This window comes from Epinephelus lanceolatus, chromosome 21 (assembly GCF_041903045.1).
Source record: "Epinephelus lanceolatus isolate andai-2023 chromosome 21, ASM4190304v1, whole genome shotgun sequence".
Classification (NCBI taxonomy): domain Eukaryota; kingdom Metazoa; phylum Chordata; class Actinopteri; order Perciformes; family Serranidae; genus Epinephelus; species Epinephelus lanceolatus.
The window spans coordinates 10,400,296-10,421,032 of NC_135754.1; the positions used below are offsets into that span (position 1 = coordinate 10,400,296).

A 20,737-nucleotide genomic window follows, 5' to 3' on the forward strand; every position below is an offset into this window, starting at 1 on the left:
TAGACCAAGTGTCAAAGAATGATAAAAATGTGTTTCTGCATTACGTGCATCAATATAACAAATGTCAGGGGGAATTTATCTATGCATTAAAACGACACTTACTTTGGCTCAGACTTCTAAACGTCAAGACGAGACTGTGTGCTTACTCTGTGTTCATGACTCTGAACAGCTTGACAGGTAAAACAAACAACTTAGAGGTGTTAACACAAGTCCTCTGAAGCCATCAAGCAGTGAATGTTTTTATTCACACTGGGTGCCATCATCAGCTTTTTCACACTTCTCACGCATGCAGTTGAAGATTGATAGATGTGAGTTCACAACTGAGAGCAAACGAGGCATCGTAAAGTCAATGCACAAACGAAATATCAAGTGTATTAAGTGAAGGCATTTCCAGTGATGCAACTGCAAAATGACCTCTGTGTTTTTGTGAGATTAAAATGTCATTTATTAAGTGTGAGTTTTCATCTACCATCAGAAAACAAGAAAAGCAGATGTAAACTTTCCTAAAGTCTTGAAGTTGGAAACTCCTATCTCCATTTTTTTTTCATCATACAGCAGTACATCCATCCTGCACTCCCTCCACCATTCACCAGCTAAAAGCTCCCTCCACATCTACCTCTCCTTCTCCACAGTCCACCTGTTTGGTACACTCATCCCTCCATCATTCCCTCCTGACAGTGAGGTGATTAGGAGGAGAGAGTGAAGACCTGCTGAAAAAGCAGCTTCGCTGTAATTATCGTCTCGGAGAGAAACAAACAGTTCATCAGAGCCTTCCTCCGCAGACTTAACAACTGTTGCTGGGATATATCAAATGCCCGACAACCAGCTGTTACCTAGGTTACCATTGTCTCTGTATGGCTGGGGCTCTCCGTACAGACGAGATTTTTTCGAAAAATTTGTTTGGAAATGGCAACCTGTGAGAACACTTAAAGATATTAACATAAACACACACACATGCTCACAGCATCAGCTCCATTCTCAAATGTAAGCCAACATAAATGACACCAATATATACAGACTTAATTTCTTGTGCCATGTTTGCTGTTACACTTCATAGCGTTCATGCTCTAATACACATACGCAAAACCTGCGCCAACATTTTTCATAAATTATTTTTGTGACGTTTTTCACAGCTACAGAGGAAAGAGTGACAAGAAATACGCTGACGGAGAGAAAAGGGGGTGATATGTGATAGGGCTCCCAGGCTCGATCTGACAGCATGACATCACAGTTGCATGTTACAGTGCATGCAGACGGCTGGACCGAAATACATCTCCATCAATAACAGTTTCCATCAATGTAATGCTATCAAGTCAAGCAGGAGGTCGGATTAAAGTCTATGTGAGAAGTATTAATAGGATTTCCTCACATACAGTCCACGTACATGACATGAGCATGTTCCTGCACTTATTGTCTGCTCTATATTAGCAGAAATATTTTAGCCACATCTCTGCATAGAGTATATCATTTTAGTCCATAAATATCCCCCATATTTTGCACCACAAAAGAAATGTGGCATGGTCTGTATTCAGTTATGAGACAGGAATAGATGGTATAAACATGTGTTAACGTACTGTCCAATTAGCAAATGAAAGCACAAATAGTCACAAAACTTGATGCACAGCAGCACAGGTGCTGTTTCCAGTAAGCATCTGGCCAAGAGGAGTCCACATCGCACCAATTTGCACTCAACACGGCAAGGAAATCTTGCAGGACTTTTCAGCCCAGCCCATCAACCTTATCTGGATTCGTTGGAGGAGGAGACCGAGCCATATGTGCATTTTGCTGCAAAGCTCTGGTGTGTCAAACATCCGGTGTAAAATGTCATTTTGAAGCCAAGCAAGAGAAAAACTTCAAAAATGAGTCCAATAAAGGTGAGTCGATCAAAAGGGCGGTAGCATAAAAACATGCTAAGCAAAGGAGCATGTTATAAAAACTAAAATCAGGCTACAGAAGATAGCTATAACATTTCAGAAGGAAATGCTACAGGTGTGTTTCCAGACAGAGAAAACATAAAAGAGGCTTGCTTCAACGGAGGCAGAGGTTATGTTGGATAGACTGCTCCATAAAGACACCATCACATCCGGGATTAAGGACTCACCTCTGTTGCAAGAACTACTGAGAGGCACATTACTGATACAACGGAAAATGTGCACATCCGGCAAACCGCACTGAGAAATGCACTGGTGTTCAGCATGGCTGTGAATGAAAGAGTGGACATCGATGACACTGTGTGTGTCTCTGTCAACTGAAAACAGACCATTCAGAGAGAAGGAGGGAATATACAGACCAGACGTAGCACAACTGAACAGGGACAAGCAGAGAGAAGGATCACGCTATTGGTAAACCCAGTTTATATTAGATTTCTTGGTAGCCAATGTCACAACATGGTTTTGTATGAGTGAATGAGTAAATGAGCAGGCTGTCTGTATGTTTTCATATGAAAAGTAATGCACCCAAAATCCAACTTATCCCACGTAATCAGGAGCCAGTAATTCTTGCATAATCCACGTATTTTGGAAGGCTGCCATCATGTGACCAATACGCTGACGGGAGAAAACAAGGAAGTGGACGCAAGTGATCCAGTAAGGGGGAGGATGGGGCAGTGGGTGAGACCGATGTTCAGATCCGTGTGAACTTTGACTCATTTTAAGGCACCATGTTTCTCTTCTTAAACCTAACCAAAGTAATTTTACTTGCCGAAACTTATTCTCCGTAACTTTACATAAATTACATAACTTTACATAAAGGACAGGATGTCAAACAAACCAGTGCACTTTAATAGGATATCATACGAGTCGTATGAGGATACAATGACCTGCAGTCTAACATTATTGATAGAGTAAAAATAGAGTAACTAACTGACAGTGTATAAAACTTGAATAAATTTCATACATGTCAACAAATACCACTGGCACACCAGCCAACCTAATCTTTGAAATTTGACACTCATCATAAAAAAGGCTGCTGACTCCTGGTCTACACTGTAACTGACCGTTATGTCTTACCCTCATCTTAAATGTTGAAAACACATACATGTTTCTGCATGTACATACACTATTTCTGTTCATGTTCCACCACAAAGTGCCAATGAATACTTTCAGTTAGCTGATCCTAACCAAATGTCAGACACTTATTATACTCTTATGAGGTATTCAACATTATACAACAGTTAGTTCCGGCCCTGCAATCTGATTGGTCGAGAGACAGTAAAACCGTGATGATATTGGAGTACAACATCACGGTTATTTCACTGTGTATGTATCACTCCGCCTCACAGCTGATTGCAATCAACAATCAAATCAAAACTGACGGTTAGTGTCAGTTAGGTCAGCAGTTGCATTGTAGGCTAATTAATTCATCCACTGTCAAACAGCCAAAAATATGGATTTATTTCCTAAAATAAGTTTTGAATTGAACTATGAATGGTCATCAGAGGAAGATGAGGGAGAGGAGAAGCTGAATTCATCTGAGCACACATCCAGGTTTGTCAGTGTTTCATCAGCAGAGCTCAATGACTTGGAGAAAAGCAACATACTGTCAGATCAGAAGGCAGAGTCGGCTGTGCCTGTGAAGCAACAGTCCACCATGCAGTCACCAGAAACTTATTTCACTGGCTGCACAATTAATGGAAACGTGCAGATAAATGTGTATAAAGAGTAAGTGCCTGGCGCACCATGCCTGCGTTACATAGCAACGGTGACAGTGGAGTCCTGAGGGAACTATTTTTGTTGGCGGAAGACAAATAAAATGCTTAAATTATCTATTTTGTCCTCATTTTTCAACATTTCTTAATCAGCCTTGCTTATTTAACTGTTGAACTGTTGTATAAAAGCAATATCACACTCGAGCTCGTGATGCCTGCGGCCTCGTGCCTATGACCAAATCACAGCCATGACGATATACGAATATAACATCACTCCCTCTCGTGTGATATTGCTTAAATATGAGCTATAATATGATACGTATTTCCATCTCACAATACAGTATTTTCACAATGTGATCAGAGCTGATCAACAGAAAAGTTCTTGAAAAGTATTTTGGTAATCAATCAACTGCTTGAGTACACAAGCAAAAATACCAAAACTTCAGTAGTTCCAGCTTCACAAAAGTACATATTTATTAATTCTGTTACACTTCTATGGCAGTAAACTGAAAATTCTGGGAGTGTTGGACTGTTGATTTGACAAAACAAGTAATTGAAATGTCAACTCTGGCTGTGAAAATTGTGACTGTAGTTGAGCAAATTGCAATAAATATTGGCTGCATGATCAATAACAAAAAGATTTGTTACTGTAGTTGCAACCCGAGATGTTTGCCTGACATTTACCAAATCGCATTTGTGAATTATTCTGTAGCATGTCATATTATTTTTGATTTCCAAGGGGCTTTATCAACAGGTTATTAACAAGTGACACAGCACAGTGTGGGAAACACATCTTTCTTCTCAAGAAAAGCTTTAAGAGCAGTTGGTTGTTCTTTAGCGTAAATATACCATCCTGTTCGTTCAATACTGACTTCAACAGGAAGTTCCACATCAGCTGCAGCCATCTTGATTGTTTTCAAAAATGCCTCCCCCACAATGCTTCTTTTCATGGTCTTTGTCTCAAAGTGATAAACTGTTGTGATTGGTTCAGCATGTCCTCAGGCTGCTGGAAATTTATCCAAAGTGGAGGGGGACCAGACGCATCTGCCAGAGCAAATAAAACACGAGCTCGCAGATTCGGCTGGTTCCCAGGAAACTAGATGTGATAGTCACACAGAATATATCCGACAAGATTAGAATTTGGATTTATTTATGAAAAACCCAATCCAAATCACCATGTCACAATATTAAACAAAAATAAAAACTTTGAGTTAACTTTCAATTTCAGTCTAATATTGTAATTCATAAAACAGATGAGTTTGTCTATTTCCATTATGTTTTATTATGAAATTCCATATCGTAATATTTCATCTAACGCCTGTGCTAAACCTGCACTGCTGCAATGACCCAGTTTCCCCCAGCAGTACATTATAGTTTCATCTGTATGCATCAAAGTAGAATATCTCTTTTCATTATATTTATAGGTGTGTTACTGCATACAAGTAAGTGAAATGTATCTCATCTCTGCCCAAACGGACACGCTTTGACAAGCACACACGCACAGTCACACAAACAGAACGAAATGCCCCCTGTTCCTACTGATGGACAACAGAAGCTGTGGCAGAAGGATGGCATTAAAAACCAGCAGGGGATGTAGTGTGATGAAAATGTCAGACCAAAATCAGCAGGCTATGTTCTGTAACATGTTTAATCAAATTACTGTGTGTGTGCATTGCTGCGAGTGTCACTGTGTGAGCTTCTGCACCCGCTGTGTTCATACATTGCTTGCATAGTATGTCTGTTAACATGCATCTGTGTAAACAGGCCTGCAAGTGCATGCAAGTGTATTGTGTGCCTGGACACAGCTGCATGCAGCTTTAAGCATGAGCGTGCATATCTATGTTAGGGCGATTGATAAGCACAGAACTTTTCAATCAGCTCCAATTGCCTCAATCTGCATGTGAAGTTACAAAGTGCTCAAGTAAACATCGTGAACAAGTTCAAAAGAAAACTAATTTTGCATTCACACCCTCACTCTTTAAATCTGATCTCACTCTTTTCAGCTGTTTGACAGATTCTGAGCACTTAAGAATTTAAGAGGGTACTTGCTACCAGTTCCTTTTTAAAAGGCTTTTACAGGACATTCAGGGTAAATTCATTTAATGACAAACCCAGTGGAGCGCACAGAGGAGAGGCCTGATGTTACTTAGAGGACTGGTTCTAACAGGTTCATGCTTTAAATCCAGTGTTGTTTGATCTGCTCTGGGGGCATCAAGCAAAGAAAACCCTGCAGCTCGTTGAAATCTGGTGACACAATTACATGTACAAGCTCAAAACAACTCTCTAGATTCTGTCCTCCCTGCACTCTCAAATCTTGACGTGCAGATTGATTACTGCTCAAATTTGTTGCATGTGTGTGTGTGTGTGTGTGTGTGTGTGTACTGCTTCTTGTGAAAGCCTACAGTGTTTACGCACGGTTATGCTCGGCCACCTGTGTGTTTGTGTGCACATGTTTGCGCGTGTAACTGCATAACTCACCCAGCCACCACTATGAAGAAGTCCAAGCGGTTCCACGTGTCTCCGAGGTAACACTTCTTGCCAAAAATCCCAAGAGCCACCATTTTGATCACCATTTCAATGGCAAAGAATGCAAAGATGAAGTCATCAAAGTTCTGCAGAGAGACAGACACAGAAGATACAAGTTGGCATTATTATTGAAAGTAAACAACACAAAGCACAGCTTAGGCTGATGGGAATGTCATTAGTTTTGCAGATATTAAACCAAACTGAACCAAACTGGAGAAAAGAAATACAGTTCTGACTTGATTATAGCACTAAATGAAAAGACAGATGATGCTCAAAATGTACGAATCTTTATGTTCGGAAAAGATCGTTTTGTTGTTCAGTAACACAGTCCTGGCTAGAAATGCAACGATGTCTTGGTATTTTAAACAAAATGCTTCTTGTGACACTTTCCCAGTTGGAAAAGCAGCAAAGTCTCAGTTAAAAACAACCACTTTTTGTAACGCTACGTATTCATGGTCAAAAAGCAGCAATGTCTCATTATAAAAACATTTGCTTTATGTAATGCCATTCATTCCTGCTTGAAACACAGGAATGTCTTGTCATAAAAACAACCACTTTTTGCAGCACTATCACCGCTGGAAACACAGGTATGTCTCAGTATAAAAACAACTGCTTTTCCTGACACTATCCCCGCTGAAAAATGATGTCTTGGCATAAACTGTGCTGTTCTTGGTGGAAATAAAGTGACAGGTCAGTCACTTTATGGCTAAAAAGCTGCTGGAAAAACAGTGATGTGTTACTAGAAAACAACTAGTTTTGTTTTGTTTGTTGGTCACAAACACTGGTCTGCAGTAGTCTGCCTAGGTTTCGTGCCATCTGCTGTCCCCTCCACCTTCTGTTGACAAAGGCACATCATACACTATGCCACTTTAGAGACACTGATATGATACATATGAAACAACGTCATTTCCCTCTAGCAACTGGGCTATACATTTCATTTAAAACCATAACTGCCAACCTCAAAGGAAATGTTAGGGTGCCACCAAAAACATTAGGATACACCATGTGGAAACTGTGAATGCACAAAATTTTGTAGCAGCACATTTAGTATATGTGAAACATTTTATATGTGAAAACTCTGACCTGCTGGTGGCACAAGAAGAGTCATTTGGCTACAATGAATGAAAGTTTTATGTTAATCCATCCAATAGTTAATAGAACCAACATGGTGGACTAACCAACTGCCCGACAGACCTTTCTCTCTCTCTAACATTTTTTTTCTGCTTGTTTAAAAATAGCCTACTGAGAACCTTTGACAGTAATATGATACTTTATTAATTCCTGCAGAGGAATCCTCTTTTCTCTTTGCACTGCCGTCAGAAGGGCAGGCTCCCCGTGGTAGGGGGGAAGAGAAAAAAGATAACAGCCTCCTGGCAGCAAAAGATTTAGAGTCTTGCTCAAGGACACTTCAACAAGCTAGATGCTTACAGACAACATGGGTCCCCTGGCCTAAAGATGGTTTTGCACACCATGAGGCCACCTTGCCGTCTCAACGGGGACTCAAGTGACAAATGGCCTCCGATCCAGAGTATATAATGTAATAACCTGGAACAAGCCGCTCATTGCACTAATCAGTATTCCTGCCCTCATTACTGGCTGTCTGACTGTCTGGCTGAGCCTCAGCTCTCCCAGTCATTATCAGATTGGACTGAAGACGAAAACAAGAGCGAAAATGAGGACGGAAGTTGGACGGGAATGAAAAGGAGGATAACCTTAATTCTTGAAATGTGAAAATCAATAAATAAATTTCATAAGACAGAAAAGAAGGAATCGGTGATGAGGAGGGAAAAGAATGCAGCTCAAAGTCAAAAAGTGAAAAAAATTAAATCTGGAAGAAGATCAAGGCACAGGACACCCACTGATAGATGAGTCATCCAAACATGAACAGAGAAATGTATAAATATATCAAATCCTGTTAGCTTAGGCACATGCTAGCTTCTCCATGTGAGTAAAATGTGGAGGTTCACACGGGAATGTATGTGTGTGTGTGTGTGTGTGTGTGTGTGTGTGTGTGTGTGTGTGTGTGTGTGTGTGTGTGTGCAACGCAAAGTTCTCATCCATCTCATCTTTGAAGAGCATTTATGTCGTCTGTCTGGCATCCCTACAGATTTTACTCAACATATGGGGTTGCACTGCTATTATCAGGGCATACAGTCTATCAGACAGTTGGTTCCTCTCAAACAGCTGCCCCAGGTTCCTCCCTAATACTGACCGTACATCACTGCAGATGTTTTACGCACCACTCATTTACTCCAAAGAGGCAGAAGAGCCTCCGAGCAGATTGTTCAGTGATGCATAATCCCCCAAAAGAAAAGGTAGAAGAAAGAAAACATTGTGCTCAGTGTTTGATCTAAATTGAATCTGAACTGCTGAGACCAACTTGTCTGTGCTGTATAACATGGCACAGTGGTGACAGGTATTGTGTTGATTCAATATCAGGTGACGATCAATCCCTATTGATTGATCACCACCTGATATTTTCTCCCAATTTGGATTGCTCAGAGCACAATAGTCTGTGTTGTTGCTAACTCTACTGTTGACCTTCAGAGTGTGCTGGACATGTACTACACAGGGAATTCCTGCAATTCCCTACAGTTCCAGCTGTCATTGTGCAGGTGCCTGACCAACGGGTACAGCCCTTTTCCCACTGGACAAAACCCACTAACACCCACCAACATCTGACTTTTGTATTTAGTAAGAAAGGTTATAGCTGACGTGTCATTTATCAGCTGGCCGGCCCAACAGACCTATCAGAATCTGTTTTGCCAGCCACACCCCCCGCCGTTGGATGGTCTGTGGAGGAGGAAATCCTATGTGTGCGAGAGAGTGTATGCCCCCTTGTCCTGGTTGATGGTGCCGCTCGCCCACTATTAGCCACAGAGGAGCCAGAGACCTTTAACGAGCCACCACAAAATACTCTCCGCCCCCGTCCGAGTAGCACTCAAACATCATTCAAAACTAGTCGGCACCGAGTCTGAAAGAGTGACTGAATAAGTCACAGATGTGAAAAAGTAACCAAAAAAGTAACCACTATAACACTTTCCATGGCCTCCATGCTGCTCTCTGCTGTCTATTAAACTGTTTTCAGCCCGTCTGTGACGTTGAACGTAACATACCAGAAAAAAAGAAAAACAAACAAACAAACAAAAAAAAAAAAACAGAAAGGCATACTTGTTTGCTACTGGTCTACCAGCAATGGGAATGCCGTCTATCACCTATTTTGAATTTGAGGCAACAAGTTTGAATTCCCGCACCGCCTGACCACAAAAACAAATGGCTATATTTGCTCTGGAGGTGAACACAACAGGGAATCAAATACTAATGCAGCCACAGAGTAAAGAGATATAATTCAGACAGCGCAACAGAATAATAAACTTCACTCACGTCTAACCTTTAACTTAAAATTCAACTTCAGGTGGCCTGGAACTGTTTGTACAGCTGACAAAGCAATTAAGCTGGATTCAGCCTTGCCAACCCCTTTAAAAGCTCGGTGTCCAAATCTTGTTCAGCTTGCTGTTTTCTCCTGGTTTCAGTCTTAACGCTAAGCTCACCATTTGCTGTAGCTCAATATTTGACACAAAGACGTGAAAAGATTCAAGTCAGATTAAAGTGAAAATAGACAACTTTTTGTGTTAACTTATCCTTATAAAGTAAATTTTGATTGCACAGTGTAATAGCTAGATAATAATGACACCATCTGCGTTTAAATTGGTTCCCTGTAAGACTTTCTCTATGCAATTCTCTCTGCCCCTGGGTATAATCTTCCAAGAAAATTAAGCTCAAAGGAAGTACTTCAACCATTGTGCAACCAAAACAAGAAGAGGATCGTGCTTTTGTTTTTCCCCGATAGTTATCAGTAGCTTTTCCCAGTTACCAGTGTATCAGTGTTAATTCTTTACTTTTCCCAGTTGCAGAAATAGTGGATGGCCAATCTAAGTAACTGTGGAAACTGAGGTAGTTGCTAGGCTTTGAGGAAAATGTCCACTTTCAATCTTTTTCTAGATTTTTTGTTATGGTGTATGTTTCTAAATGTTTCTTTATGCAATAGATATGAAAGTACATGATATCCAATGTAAAGTATGTGTGAATGGTTTCTCTTTGCCCACAGAAAGAAAGCCCTATTCAACCAGCAGGGAAGCACCCTGCCCTTGTTAGCAATCAGCTCTTCAAAAGATGCTTTTCACGCTGGACCTTTCAGAATAGATAACAAGGGCACATCAACAGTCTGTTGGCGAAATAACAAGAAAGTCCAACTATCGACAGGTGTTACGACCCAAGATACATGGCTGACTGAGAGAGGTCTAGTGTTGTGTGAAATAGAGAGGAGGAGAGATGTTTACTGCCATGCTGAGCATAAAATGACTGCCTTGCTTTCCCTTCTAATACTTCATCCTTCTATCTCTGTTCTCTTTTGTTTCATGATGGAGCCATTCCTCTTGTCTCTGCTGGGGAGTAATTACTCATCTATTTTGCATTAGCTAAAGCCCTGCATGCCTGCAGAGCCAACAATATAAGAATCCTCTTTAAGACTCAGGGTGGTGGGTACAATATCTCTACTGTTAGACACACACACTTCAGATGTACACGTACATCTGCACACTGATTACACACACATGCATGAATGCATACAGTACATGCATACCGTAACACAAGGGGCCAAGCCTTTAGGGACTCTTGATAAATTGACATTGAGCTGATGTCAGCCAACTCAACCTTCCATACGGTTCTCGCTCCAAACATACAAACACACTCCACGCACAGTTGGGTTTCAAATTCATCCAAGTCAACAGGACATGCCGGCAGCTCATCGTAATACAGCCTCTGCAATCAGGATATTGATTCCCCGAAACTTGTATCACACATCAGTGGAGCGTGAAACATGTTGCATGACCCTGATGAGCATGGATTGGATTTAATATCCAAACATACAGGAAAAGCTCTGTAGCAACGACACCAATCACAGGCTTAGATCTCCTGGGTTTCCTTACAGTGATGATACCAAGCAGAGTGTTTACCAGAATGGAAATGTGTGTGTGTTCCTTGTCACCATGGTTCACTGCCTGTACATCCACATGGAGACAAGAGAAGCCTAACACACATGCCTGCCTCAGAGGGAATAGACACAAGTGACCTGTGCTGAACGGCTCACTGCTCTCGCACTTCTTAATTTTTACCCTCCACTGCCTTCTCTCCCTGTGAGGAGATTTACAGAGCGACAGAATATTTGAACTCCGTCGGATATTTTTCTGCAACTTTTGGAACATCCCCAATGAATAATCAGACTTTCACATTATGTGAAAACAAAACTAAAAAGTTAATTATAATATCATCCAGCCTAATCCCAGTTCAGACAAGCCTCACGAAATTGGCTTTCATTCGGCGTGACAGCCACAAAAGTGTGAAATGGGCCAACAAATGACAGCAGACAACTTGTGGTGACTCAATCCAATCTAAAACTCTTTGTAACAGTGAGAAATAAAAATGCAAAAATACTGTTGGAGCAAAATGAAATGGGGAATCAGATAATATAAGGGGCGGTTATGCAATTTTCTTTGGCAAACTGAAACCCTTTAATGGGTACATCATAGCTCAGACACTGTTTAAAGGGGCCAACTGTTCATTCAGGTTCTGCATGTGTTGCTGCTGCTTATTGTGCTCGTTGCCTCCATGGTTTTGCACTGCATCTCTCCAAAATCATTTGTCAATGAAACAGTGTTGGCAGTACTGTAAAGTCTTTGTCTTTTGATATTGTGTAGGTGTTAAATAGCACGGCTCATCCTTCTATATTTATTCCAAACAAACCACTGGTGCTGCTGCCAGAAATGGAAAAGCCTTCACTTCCTGTGCACCAGACGAACCTTGTAAAGGCACACCAGACGCTGACTGTTTATCACAGCAATTGTAAAAGCCTCATATCATAAACTGTGGGTACAGGACTAATCACTTTAAAGTACCTAACTATTAAGTCGCAACGTGGCACAAAATAAATACGTACATCTTTTTCATAGCAGCCATTTGACTTGTCATAGTGGGAAGAGGACAGATAATACTAATTACGTTAATGATTGCTCTGTTCTGTTAAAGTCTCTAAATAAGCCATGACAGTGTGACAGTCAGACATCATGAAAAATACAGGACCCTGAAACTGTAGCAGCTAAATGGATTTCTGACATTATTAACTGTAGTATATATACTTGTTCTCTTTATACTGTGACGTGTAAAAATGTATTACCTGAAGAAGGGCTGTTAACGTATACATATAAATTATGTTTTATTTTTTACAATGATATAATCTATCCTCTTAATGGGAATATAGAGTGCCCCATGAATGAGTCCTAAAACCCAGAAATGAGCTAGCATTTTGCCGCTACCGGTTTCCTCATCTCAAAGTCAATGAGGATTATGAATGAGTCTTTGGTTAGATGGCTGATATAAGGTCTGTGGTTAACACAACGTTAAGAGACTGTCATGTTTTGTTCTACAACATGAAAGCATGAATTTTAAAGCTTTTATATGTCTTTAAAAAGGCTGTTGCTACTAAATGGGTAAATGAGACTACAAAACATCATTACGCCGGACACGTCTACAGCCTCATTGGGGTGTCGATGTTAAGGTGTAGTTTGTTTGTAGCCTAACATTAGCTTTTTACTTTTAGCGTTTTCATTTAGGCTTCAAAATTCATAAAAATGTTCATTTATGAAGATTAGCCTACTATACAAAAAGTGTAAGTATCATGAATGTTTGCTAGCCACAGAGCTACAGAGCAACAATCCAAAATTCAGTGAAAAAAATCCCACAGGCTAACTTCAATGTCGCCCTACAAAAAAAAAATGTCATCCCTGAAGCACTCTATAGGCCTAACGTTACTACATTTTTATTAAGTCAATAAAACTGCATTAATCTTTTTTTGATATTAAACAGTTAAACGTTATACAATATCAGTTAGCTAAAGAAAAACAACACTTTACTTATTGGCTAGCAGATGTAGCATTAGCAGCATGCTGTCATGCTGACATTTTAGCTAACATTTACCTTTCTTTGTCACTTAGCAGACAAAGAGCGACATTAGCATTCATTTGGAGTCATATTTCTGGCCACCTGATGAATGTAAACCCAAAATACAGTCTGAGAAACTTTTTGGGGTCTTTAGCTGTGAAATGTCTGACATTTTTTACTAGCTAGTCGCTAATTTCTTTGGGAAGCTCAAAGTGGCTAACGACTAAGTTGGGTGAGTTAGCTACTATTAGCAAACATTTTATATTAAGAAGAGTCATTGAGGTCAAGTTAATATGAAAAGGCACACTTACATACCAAAAGGAGTAACCCAGCTGATATCATGGAGTGATAACAACACAGGTAGCGCCAGCGACAATACTATGGACCTTTTTCACAGCAGTCACTTTGACTTGTCATAGTATAAAAAGCACAGGTGAAATTGGTAACATTAACGATGGCTCAGGTCCATTAAGTGTGCCAGAAAACTATTCCAGTGAGCCAGCTGGCACAATACCAGGACCTCCCCTAACTGGAATGCAGCCACCATTAATGTTATTAAATACACCTGTGCTTTTCATTCTATGATGTCAAAATGTCTGCTGTGAAAAAGGTCAATTTTAACCTTGTCAGTACATGAGAAAATACAAGATTAGCACCTTAACCATGGTGCAATTTTGTGTGGTAACACAGTGTAAAATGAATGGGAGAGGGGTAGCAGAATATTGTGGCACAGATTTACCCCTGACATCACCATGAAATAAAATACACATGGATAACAGCTATGAATAGGAAAAACTGGACACCAGGATCAGTTGGTTGCAGCTAACATTGCCAGAAAGCTTTTTAGTAACTTATGAAATGGCTCACTTAAATCAAGTTTAACATTAGCATGCACATCTTAACCTGCCAAGTCTCGATTAAATGTGATTAAATCAAGCCCTTGCACAAAGTAATGTTGGACAGCTTTGGGGCAACATTAGCTAGCTAAACATGTCTGCAACTGACTTGACTCAACAACACAGAACAACATAAAGGCATCTCAAATTTCCACTTCAAAGATTTGTTAGCTGATGTTACTTACCTGAAATGAAACATGTAGCCTACTGCAATGCGATTATCTAATCCTGGTTTCCAGTTCTTCCTTTTCACAGCTGTTATCCACCCTTATTTTTGTGCATCATTACCAACCAGGTTCAAATAGTATCATCATTGGTGCTGCCTGTGTTTTGCCCACCAGCAACTATGTGTTGTTTCAGTGTGGGTCGATCACCCTTTTGATGATCGGTTCGCCGTGACCATCCACTGCTTTACTAGCAATATTTTTGTGTGATGACAATGGTGCTTTTGTCCATCAGTACTATGCACGTTTGTTAACACACAGGTTGCTCCTATCTTGTCAATTTTTTTGTATGAATACTTATTTGTCTGTCATACTTTATGTTAGTTGCAAGGCTCAGGTTCCAGAGTATGCTAGAGTCTTCTTTACTGCGTTGATGAGAAGAGTCCATATGAACGCCCATGCATGTAAGTACTATTCATGATCTAGTAAGTGGAAATTTTCTGAAAGCTCAGACCTTTTGGTAGAAATGGTGGAGGCCATTAACGTTCTTTTTTTGGTAGTATAATAGTCAATTAATATATCATAATTTTAGTTTAATGGAGTTTTTTTCTCCTAATTTTATGATATGTCTGAGGAAAATACTCTGAACAGCCTCATCTTTGTCCTCTGTAATTATGCCTTCGCATTTTCTCCATTTTGATATCTTACTCGGTGGCTTCTAGACAGTGACAGTAGCGTCCATGCTGCTTTTTCCCTACCAGCGCTTGGCATAGTGGTTAAGCACAATTTAACCACTATGCCAAGCACACTGTGTGCACTACTTTCCATGTTGTAATCACAACTTCATTAGTTGCATTTGAAGGCAGCATGTGTCTAGAATCACATTCCTAGTTTTCTAGTGCACTATTTCTGCCATTTTGAGTGTCCCAATTCTTCTTAGCCACAGAAAATACCATTGTTAAACAAAAATGAAGTGACTGGCTAAAATGATGTCAAGCCTAAACCTAATCCAGGTTTCAGGACATCCCACAATAACCTACAGGCGATGTCTTAATTTGTGATCTATGATTTTGACAACAGCCTTCCAGAAGCAGAGGCTTATCACTTTTTCATTTTAGATAGACCACATCTAAAATTTGGTTTCATTTTCCCATACAAGTTAACTTTTATGCCAATGAAGAAAAAGAAGTAGTGGGATACACACTTGTGTCTTTAGCCTTCTGCCACTCTAATCTTCTCTCCCACTCTTGTCTCCCTGCAATAACAGCTGGACGGGATTCCTGCTGTATGTGAGCTACTGGCATTCCTCCTCCTCCTCCTCCTCCTCCTCCTCCTCCTCCTCCCATGTACCACCGACTTCCATCTCTCTCATCTTTATCTTGCTCTTATCTTTTTCTCCCACTGCCTCCCTCTCTCCCAGGGTATCAGTCCACTGTTACTGTGATTATGTCTCCCGTAGTATCTCGCTGTGAGCGCGGCTGTGGTGTGAGTGTGCGTGAATAATGAATAATGAATAATGGTACATTTGCGTGTGTGCATGCTCATGTGTATACGGTATGTTATTTTCCATGTGCTTGCTTATAATAACTTTGATTGTATTTGCATGTGTGTGTGTGTGTGTGTGTGAGTAACTATGCGCTAGTGTGTGTCTATCTCTCACACACAATTACACTGTATGGACACACATAAAGCATTCAGACAGCTTCTTTCTCTCTCCCTCCATGTGTATCCAGGCTTGCGTGAACCTCTCAGCCTAAACAGTGACACCACACACCAGCTTAACAGCCCCCCTGCGCGTGTATGTGTGTGCGTGTGTGGGCGCCAATGTAACTTCTCACATTGCCTGAGAACAAGTGTAAACACACGTGTCCACCAGGCACACACAGACATCAGCAAGCACAGGGAGCTTTATTGCGTGTTATCAATGCGTCAAGCGAGTGCCAACATTACACGCCCTCTCATCACCTCCTGAACGGAGCCTTTATGTTCTAAGTGCACTTAATCACTAATGCTGAGTGCACTTAAAACACTCCCTAATGACTTGACGCAGCTCACTCCAAATCCTCAAGTGTCAAAGCAGCTATTAGATACAGTGTGGTGCCCGAGTGTGACGAACAATGCAGATCTGCAGATCAGAAACATTCCTGCATATGATTCAAATATTGCCATGTGTTTCTGCACACGAGCACAGACAGATGTGGTTAAATAATCAGCCAGTCTATGCAGGGGGGACTTGTTGGCAGGAGGTCTGTCTTTCAAGAGGGATGAAGTGTACAGCAAGTATCCACCCTGCTTAAGTGCCCTTTAGCAAAAGCCTGGTGTGTGTGCTGCAGCTGACCCTGACCTCTGATCTCAACAGACAGTGTGAGCAGGAGTTGGTTTCTTAATACAGTGTCATGTAATGGAATTTCTGCAGAGGGATTTCCACAAGGAGATCCATGTTTGTTATTGATCTGTTTTAGAGCTGGAACAATTACTTAAATGATAAATTGATCAACGAGAAAAAAACTACAACTATTACGATAATCAACTAATTGTTTAAGCCGTTTACCAAATAAAATCCCAAATATTTCAGGCCATGAAATTCGCAAATTGGGTTCTTTTCTTTGTCTATGGCAAAGTGAATAGCCTATTTTTAGCTTTTGAGGTTTTTACAAAGTAATTAACTTTGCTACAAAAAACATTTCAATAACTTGGCAGGTCAACATGGCTATAGTTGGTTGCTAAGGTCAAGAATGCCTAAGAATGTTTTACATCGTGTTTTAAAAGAATAAATGCATGTGAAATATTCCAGTGACCACATCATTCACTAATGAATTCGTAGATGCAAAATAATATGTAATCCCTCCAGCGGGTTCTGGGTCTGCCCCAGGGCCTCCTACCAGTGGGACGTGCCTGGGACACCTCCAGCGGGAGGCGCCCAGGAGCACTAGCATTTGCAAATAAAAACAGGTGTGTGCGAACTGTAAAAAATATTTAGGGGCACATGTGCGCATAAAAAAATCAGCCGAAGCAGCCTATATTTTTGTCAATAAAAAAATAGCCTATGATAATCTAACCGCAAATGTTGGAGGAACTCCAGCCGCCTTCCCTCTTCCCTGTGTGACACGGTTATGGGCGGTTTTCCAAGCCACTGTCGGCACAATGAATATAAGTCCCACTGACGGCAGGGTGGAAATAAGTCAAAGTGTGGCAGAGGCAGGGACGGTTTTTGCTATGGGCAATGTGGGCGACCGCCCAGGGTGCAATCTATGTGAGGGAAAACAAACAAAAAAAAAGGTTTCTAGACTACCGCTCATTTCCATGTCAAGTTAGTGGAGTGGGCACTGGGGCGCCCCTATTATCACGTTTCAACCAGCAGCAGGAGTGATGGTTCACCCAGGGCGTAAAACTAGCCAGGAACGTCTCTGGGCAGAGGAGACGGACCGGGTTAAGCGGCGGACCTCCGGGGAAGCCCTCTCCCCACAGTGAGGGACCATTCTCCAAGCTACCGCTGCTGGGCAGCGTGGAAATAAGTCAAAGTGTGGTGGAGACGGACAGGGTTAAGCGGCAGACCTCCAGGGAAGCCTGCTCCATTCTCCCCGCAGTTAGGGACCGTTCTCCACGGCCAGGCTGTCGGCTGGGTGGGCATAAGTCAAAGTGTGGTGGAGAAGAGGGACCGGGAAAAGCGGCGGACCTCTGGGGAAGCCTGCTCCATTCTCCCCGTAGTTAGGGACCGTTCGCCACGGTACCGCTGCTGGGCAGGGTGGAAATAAGTCCTGCAGAGTTTCAGAGGACCTGGAGAATGTTTTAGGATAGTAATAACATTATATAAGATAATCATATTGCCAAGATAATATATATAAGATAATAACATTAAAGACAAAATTAAATTGCAATACTTTTTCAAAACTTGATGATTTTACCTTTCATTTTGTATACAAATTCATTAAATCATTTTGCTTGTAAATGTCTATTTGCATCATGTTTATTACAGAAAACACATTATTTGATCAATTTACATTGTGCCCCTAAAGTTCTTTGTGCGCACCTTACTTTTTCAACTTAGGAGCACATGTGCTCCTTGGGAAAAAAGTTAGCATCAAGCCCTGCCCAGGAGGCATCCTGATCAGATACCTGAACCACCTAAACTGACCCCTTTTGACACGAAGGAGCAGCGGCTCTACTCTGAGCTCCCTCCAGCTGTCCGAGCTCCTCACCATATCTCTAAGGCTGAGCCTAGCCAACCCAACGGAGGAAACTCATTTCGGCAGCTTTTATCCGCAATCTCATTGTTTCGGTCACTACCCAGAGCTCATGACCATAGGTGAGGGTTGGGATGTAGATGGACCAGAAAATGAGAGTGACATGCCAAATAAGGTTTTTAGCTCCTGGGTTTATTTCTGCGGTTTGCAGCTCACTGAATATGCTCAGTAGTGTTTCTTCTGCTGGCCCTGCCCGCAAGTGCCAGCTTGGCTCATCGACTTGTGTTGATGTCATGGTTCTCAATCGCTTTAAGAAAGTTTGACCATACCCTTTCTAATAGGAAGAGTCATAACTGACCTTGTTTGCAGTTTGAGGTGTCCTGTCAACAGTTTTAGAGATGTCTTTTCCATAATGGTGGCCTATGGGGAAATTGCTTTTTGAGGTGCAGGGATTTTTTTTTCTTTTTTTGGCTGCCCTTCTGCGAGTGACCACTGGGAAAAACTGGAAGCAAGTATTCCTGGGGGTCTGGTGTTATCACTATTGACCAGTTTTGGGTAAGAGTTACTTTAAAAGTAATCAAAGTACGTTACTGCGTTACTTTTTAAAAAAGTAACCAGTTACTTTACTCCTGAGTAAAGTAGCTCAGTTACTTTAAAGGTACTTCCAACGTTACTCCCTGAGAAAAGTAACTCAAGCACTTTTAAAGTACTTTTGAGTATTCTACATTTCCTATTGGGCAATGGACCACAGGGCGCTAAGTCTACATTTTTTTGTCTCCAAAATTAAAGTTATGGACCACTTGCCCTTCACTGAGATCCAATTCTCCCATCACAGCCGTCACTTTGACCAGTAGAAACACAGAACGATCTGCTGCTGTGGACAACTGTATGACAACAACACCCCAGCGTTTTTAATATTTCCTCTAGGGATGTTACCACACAGAGTAAAAGGGGGAAATGATGGTGTGAAACAGCAGAGGCACTTTGTCAACCGGTTGAGTTAATGTTACTATCATTAGCATCAAGCTAGCAAACAATGGTACATCCTCACGGTCGGACATAAAGTGATAACATTAACAAATAGTGGCGGGGCTTTTACTCACCACAACTGCAGAAGCTCCCAGCTTCATTTGAAACAAACTACATTATAGACGGTCCGTTATTTATTAATCCCTCTGTGTGTTTATATATTTACTTTTTATCCGCTCCGTTGTCTTTGTATCGCACCATCATTTCAAACTCAACACTTGTTTCAAATTAAAAGCCCCTTATAACCTTGGCTGAGAGAATTGCCAAGGTTTCTAAATAGGCTTTTATTCTGAAACATTTGTCAGAACTTCCTGTGGAAGATACAGTAGCTTGACAGTTTACAGGCGCTTCAAATGTAGCTCCTGCCATCTGCTGACGCTTTTAGGTGACTACAACAACATGTCGGCTGGCACATGAACAGACACAGTGACTCAAATAATAGTGAAAGTAATAAAAATAGGACAAGAATAACCCGATGACATCACTCACGCCGTGAAAGACGACCGGGGATAATTGGTGAGTACCAGCGTGTAGCGTGTACCTGAGTCTGAAATATGTCTGTCAGCGAGTCCTACTCCACCTATTTAGACTCCACTGTAGACAACGGCAGCATTTCTCTGACTACGTAGCGAGCCACAAGCTCTGTGGCTTCTTTCAGACTGATAGGTTTAACGTTATCTCCGTTATTAGAACCAAACGACAGCCATTGCTGTCTCAGAGCTGAAGGACCAGCGTTCTAAAAGTAACGGAAGTAACTGATGTCTTGTTTGAAAATGTACGTAAGTATTTGATTACTCAAACAGCAAACTAACGCATTAGGTTACTCGTTACTGCAAAACGTAATCAAAGTCCTCTAACGTGTTACTTTGTAACGCGTTATACCCAACTCTGCTATTGACTAAGCTATATATAAAGATAGATGAAATGACAACCCCCTTAAAGAAGAAATTCAGAACATTTTGGTCGCCCCTGGTGGTTGACTGCAGCACAGGCCACAAACCCCACCCCCTCCATATTAGCGGACAGGACATGGGCCAAACTAAAAAAAAAAACAAACTAAGTACACATTAAATTAATTTTTCCCAAACATGCTGTCTGTTATTTTAGGGACTTCTTATCACACTAATGTATATGTTAAAGTGTTAATTTTTCTGATGTTTGGTGTTAATCAATTAAAAGGTAATTGAGGTAATTCTGTGTCTCTTTGATCTAATTTGGTGTTATTTTTGGTCATTTTGTGTCTTTTTGGGATTTATTTGTCCCCTTTCTTCTCATTTTATGTCTCTCTGCAGTTCC

The 20,737-nt window shown here is 41.1% G+C and overlaps 1 protein-coding gene across 22 annotated transcripts in view; it reads right to left on the reverse strand.

The window, feature by feature from the left end:
• cacna1g (calcium channel, voltage-dependent, T type, alpha 1G subunit) overlaps window positions 1–20,737 on the reverse strand; it is a 219,880-nt gene that overhangs the window by 185,436 nt on the left and 13,707 nt on the right. For all 22 annotated transcript variants that reach the window (XM_078163625.1, XM_033611548.2, XM_078163624.1 and 19 more), the window contains exon 2: window positions 6,125–6,258. In XM_078163625.1, the coding sequence (XP_078019751.1) occupies window positions 6,125–6,258 (134 nt within the window). The remainder of the gene's footprint in view (window positions 1–6,124; window positions 6,259–20,737) is intronic.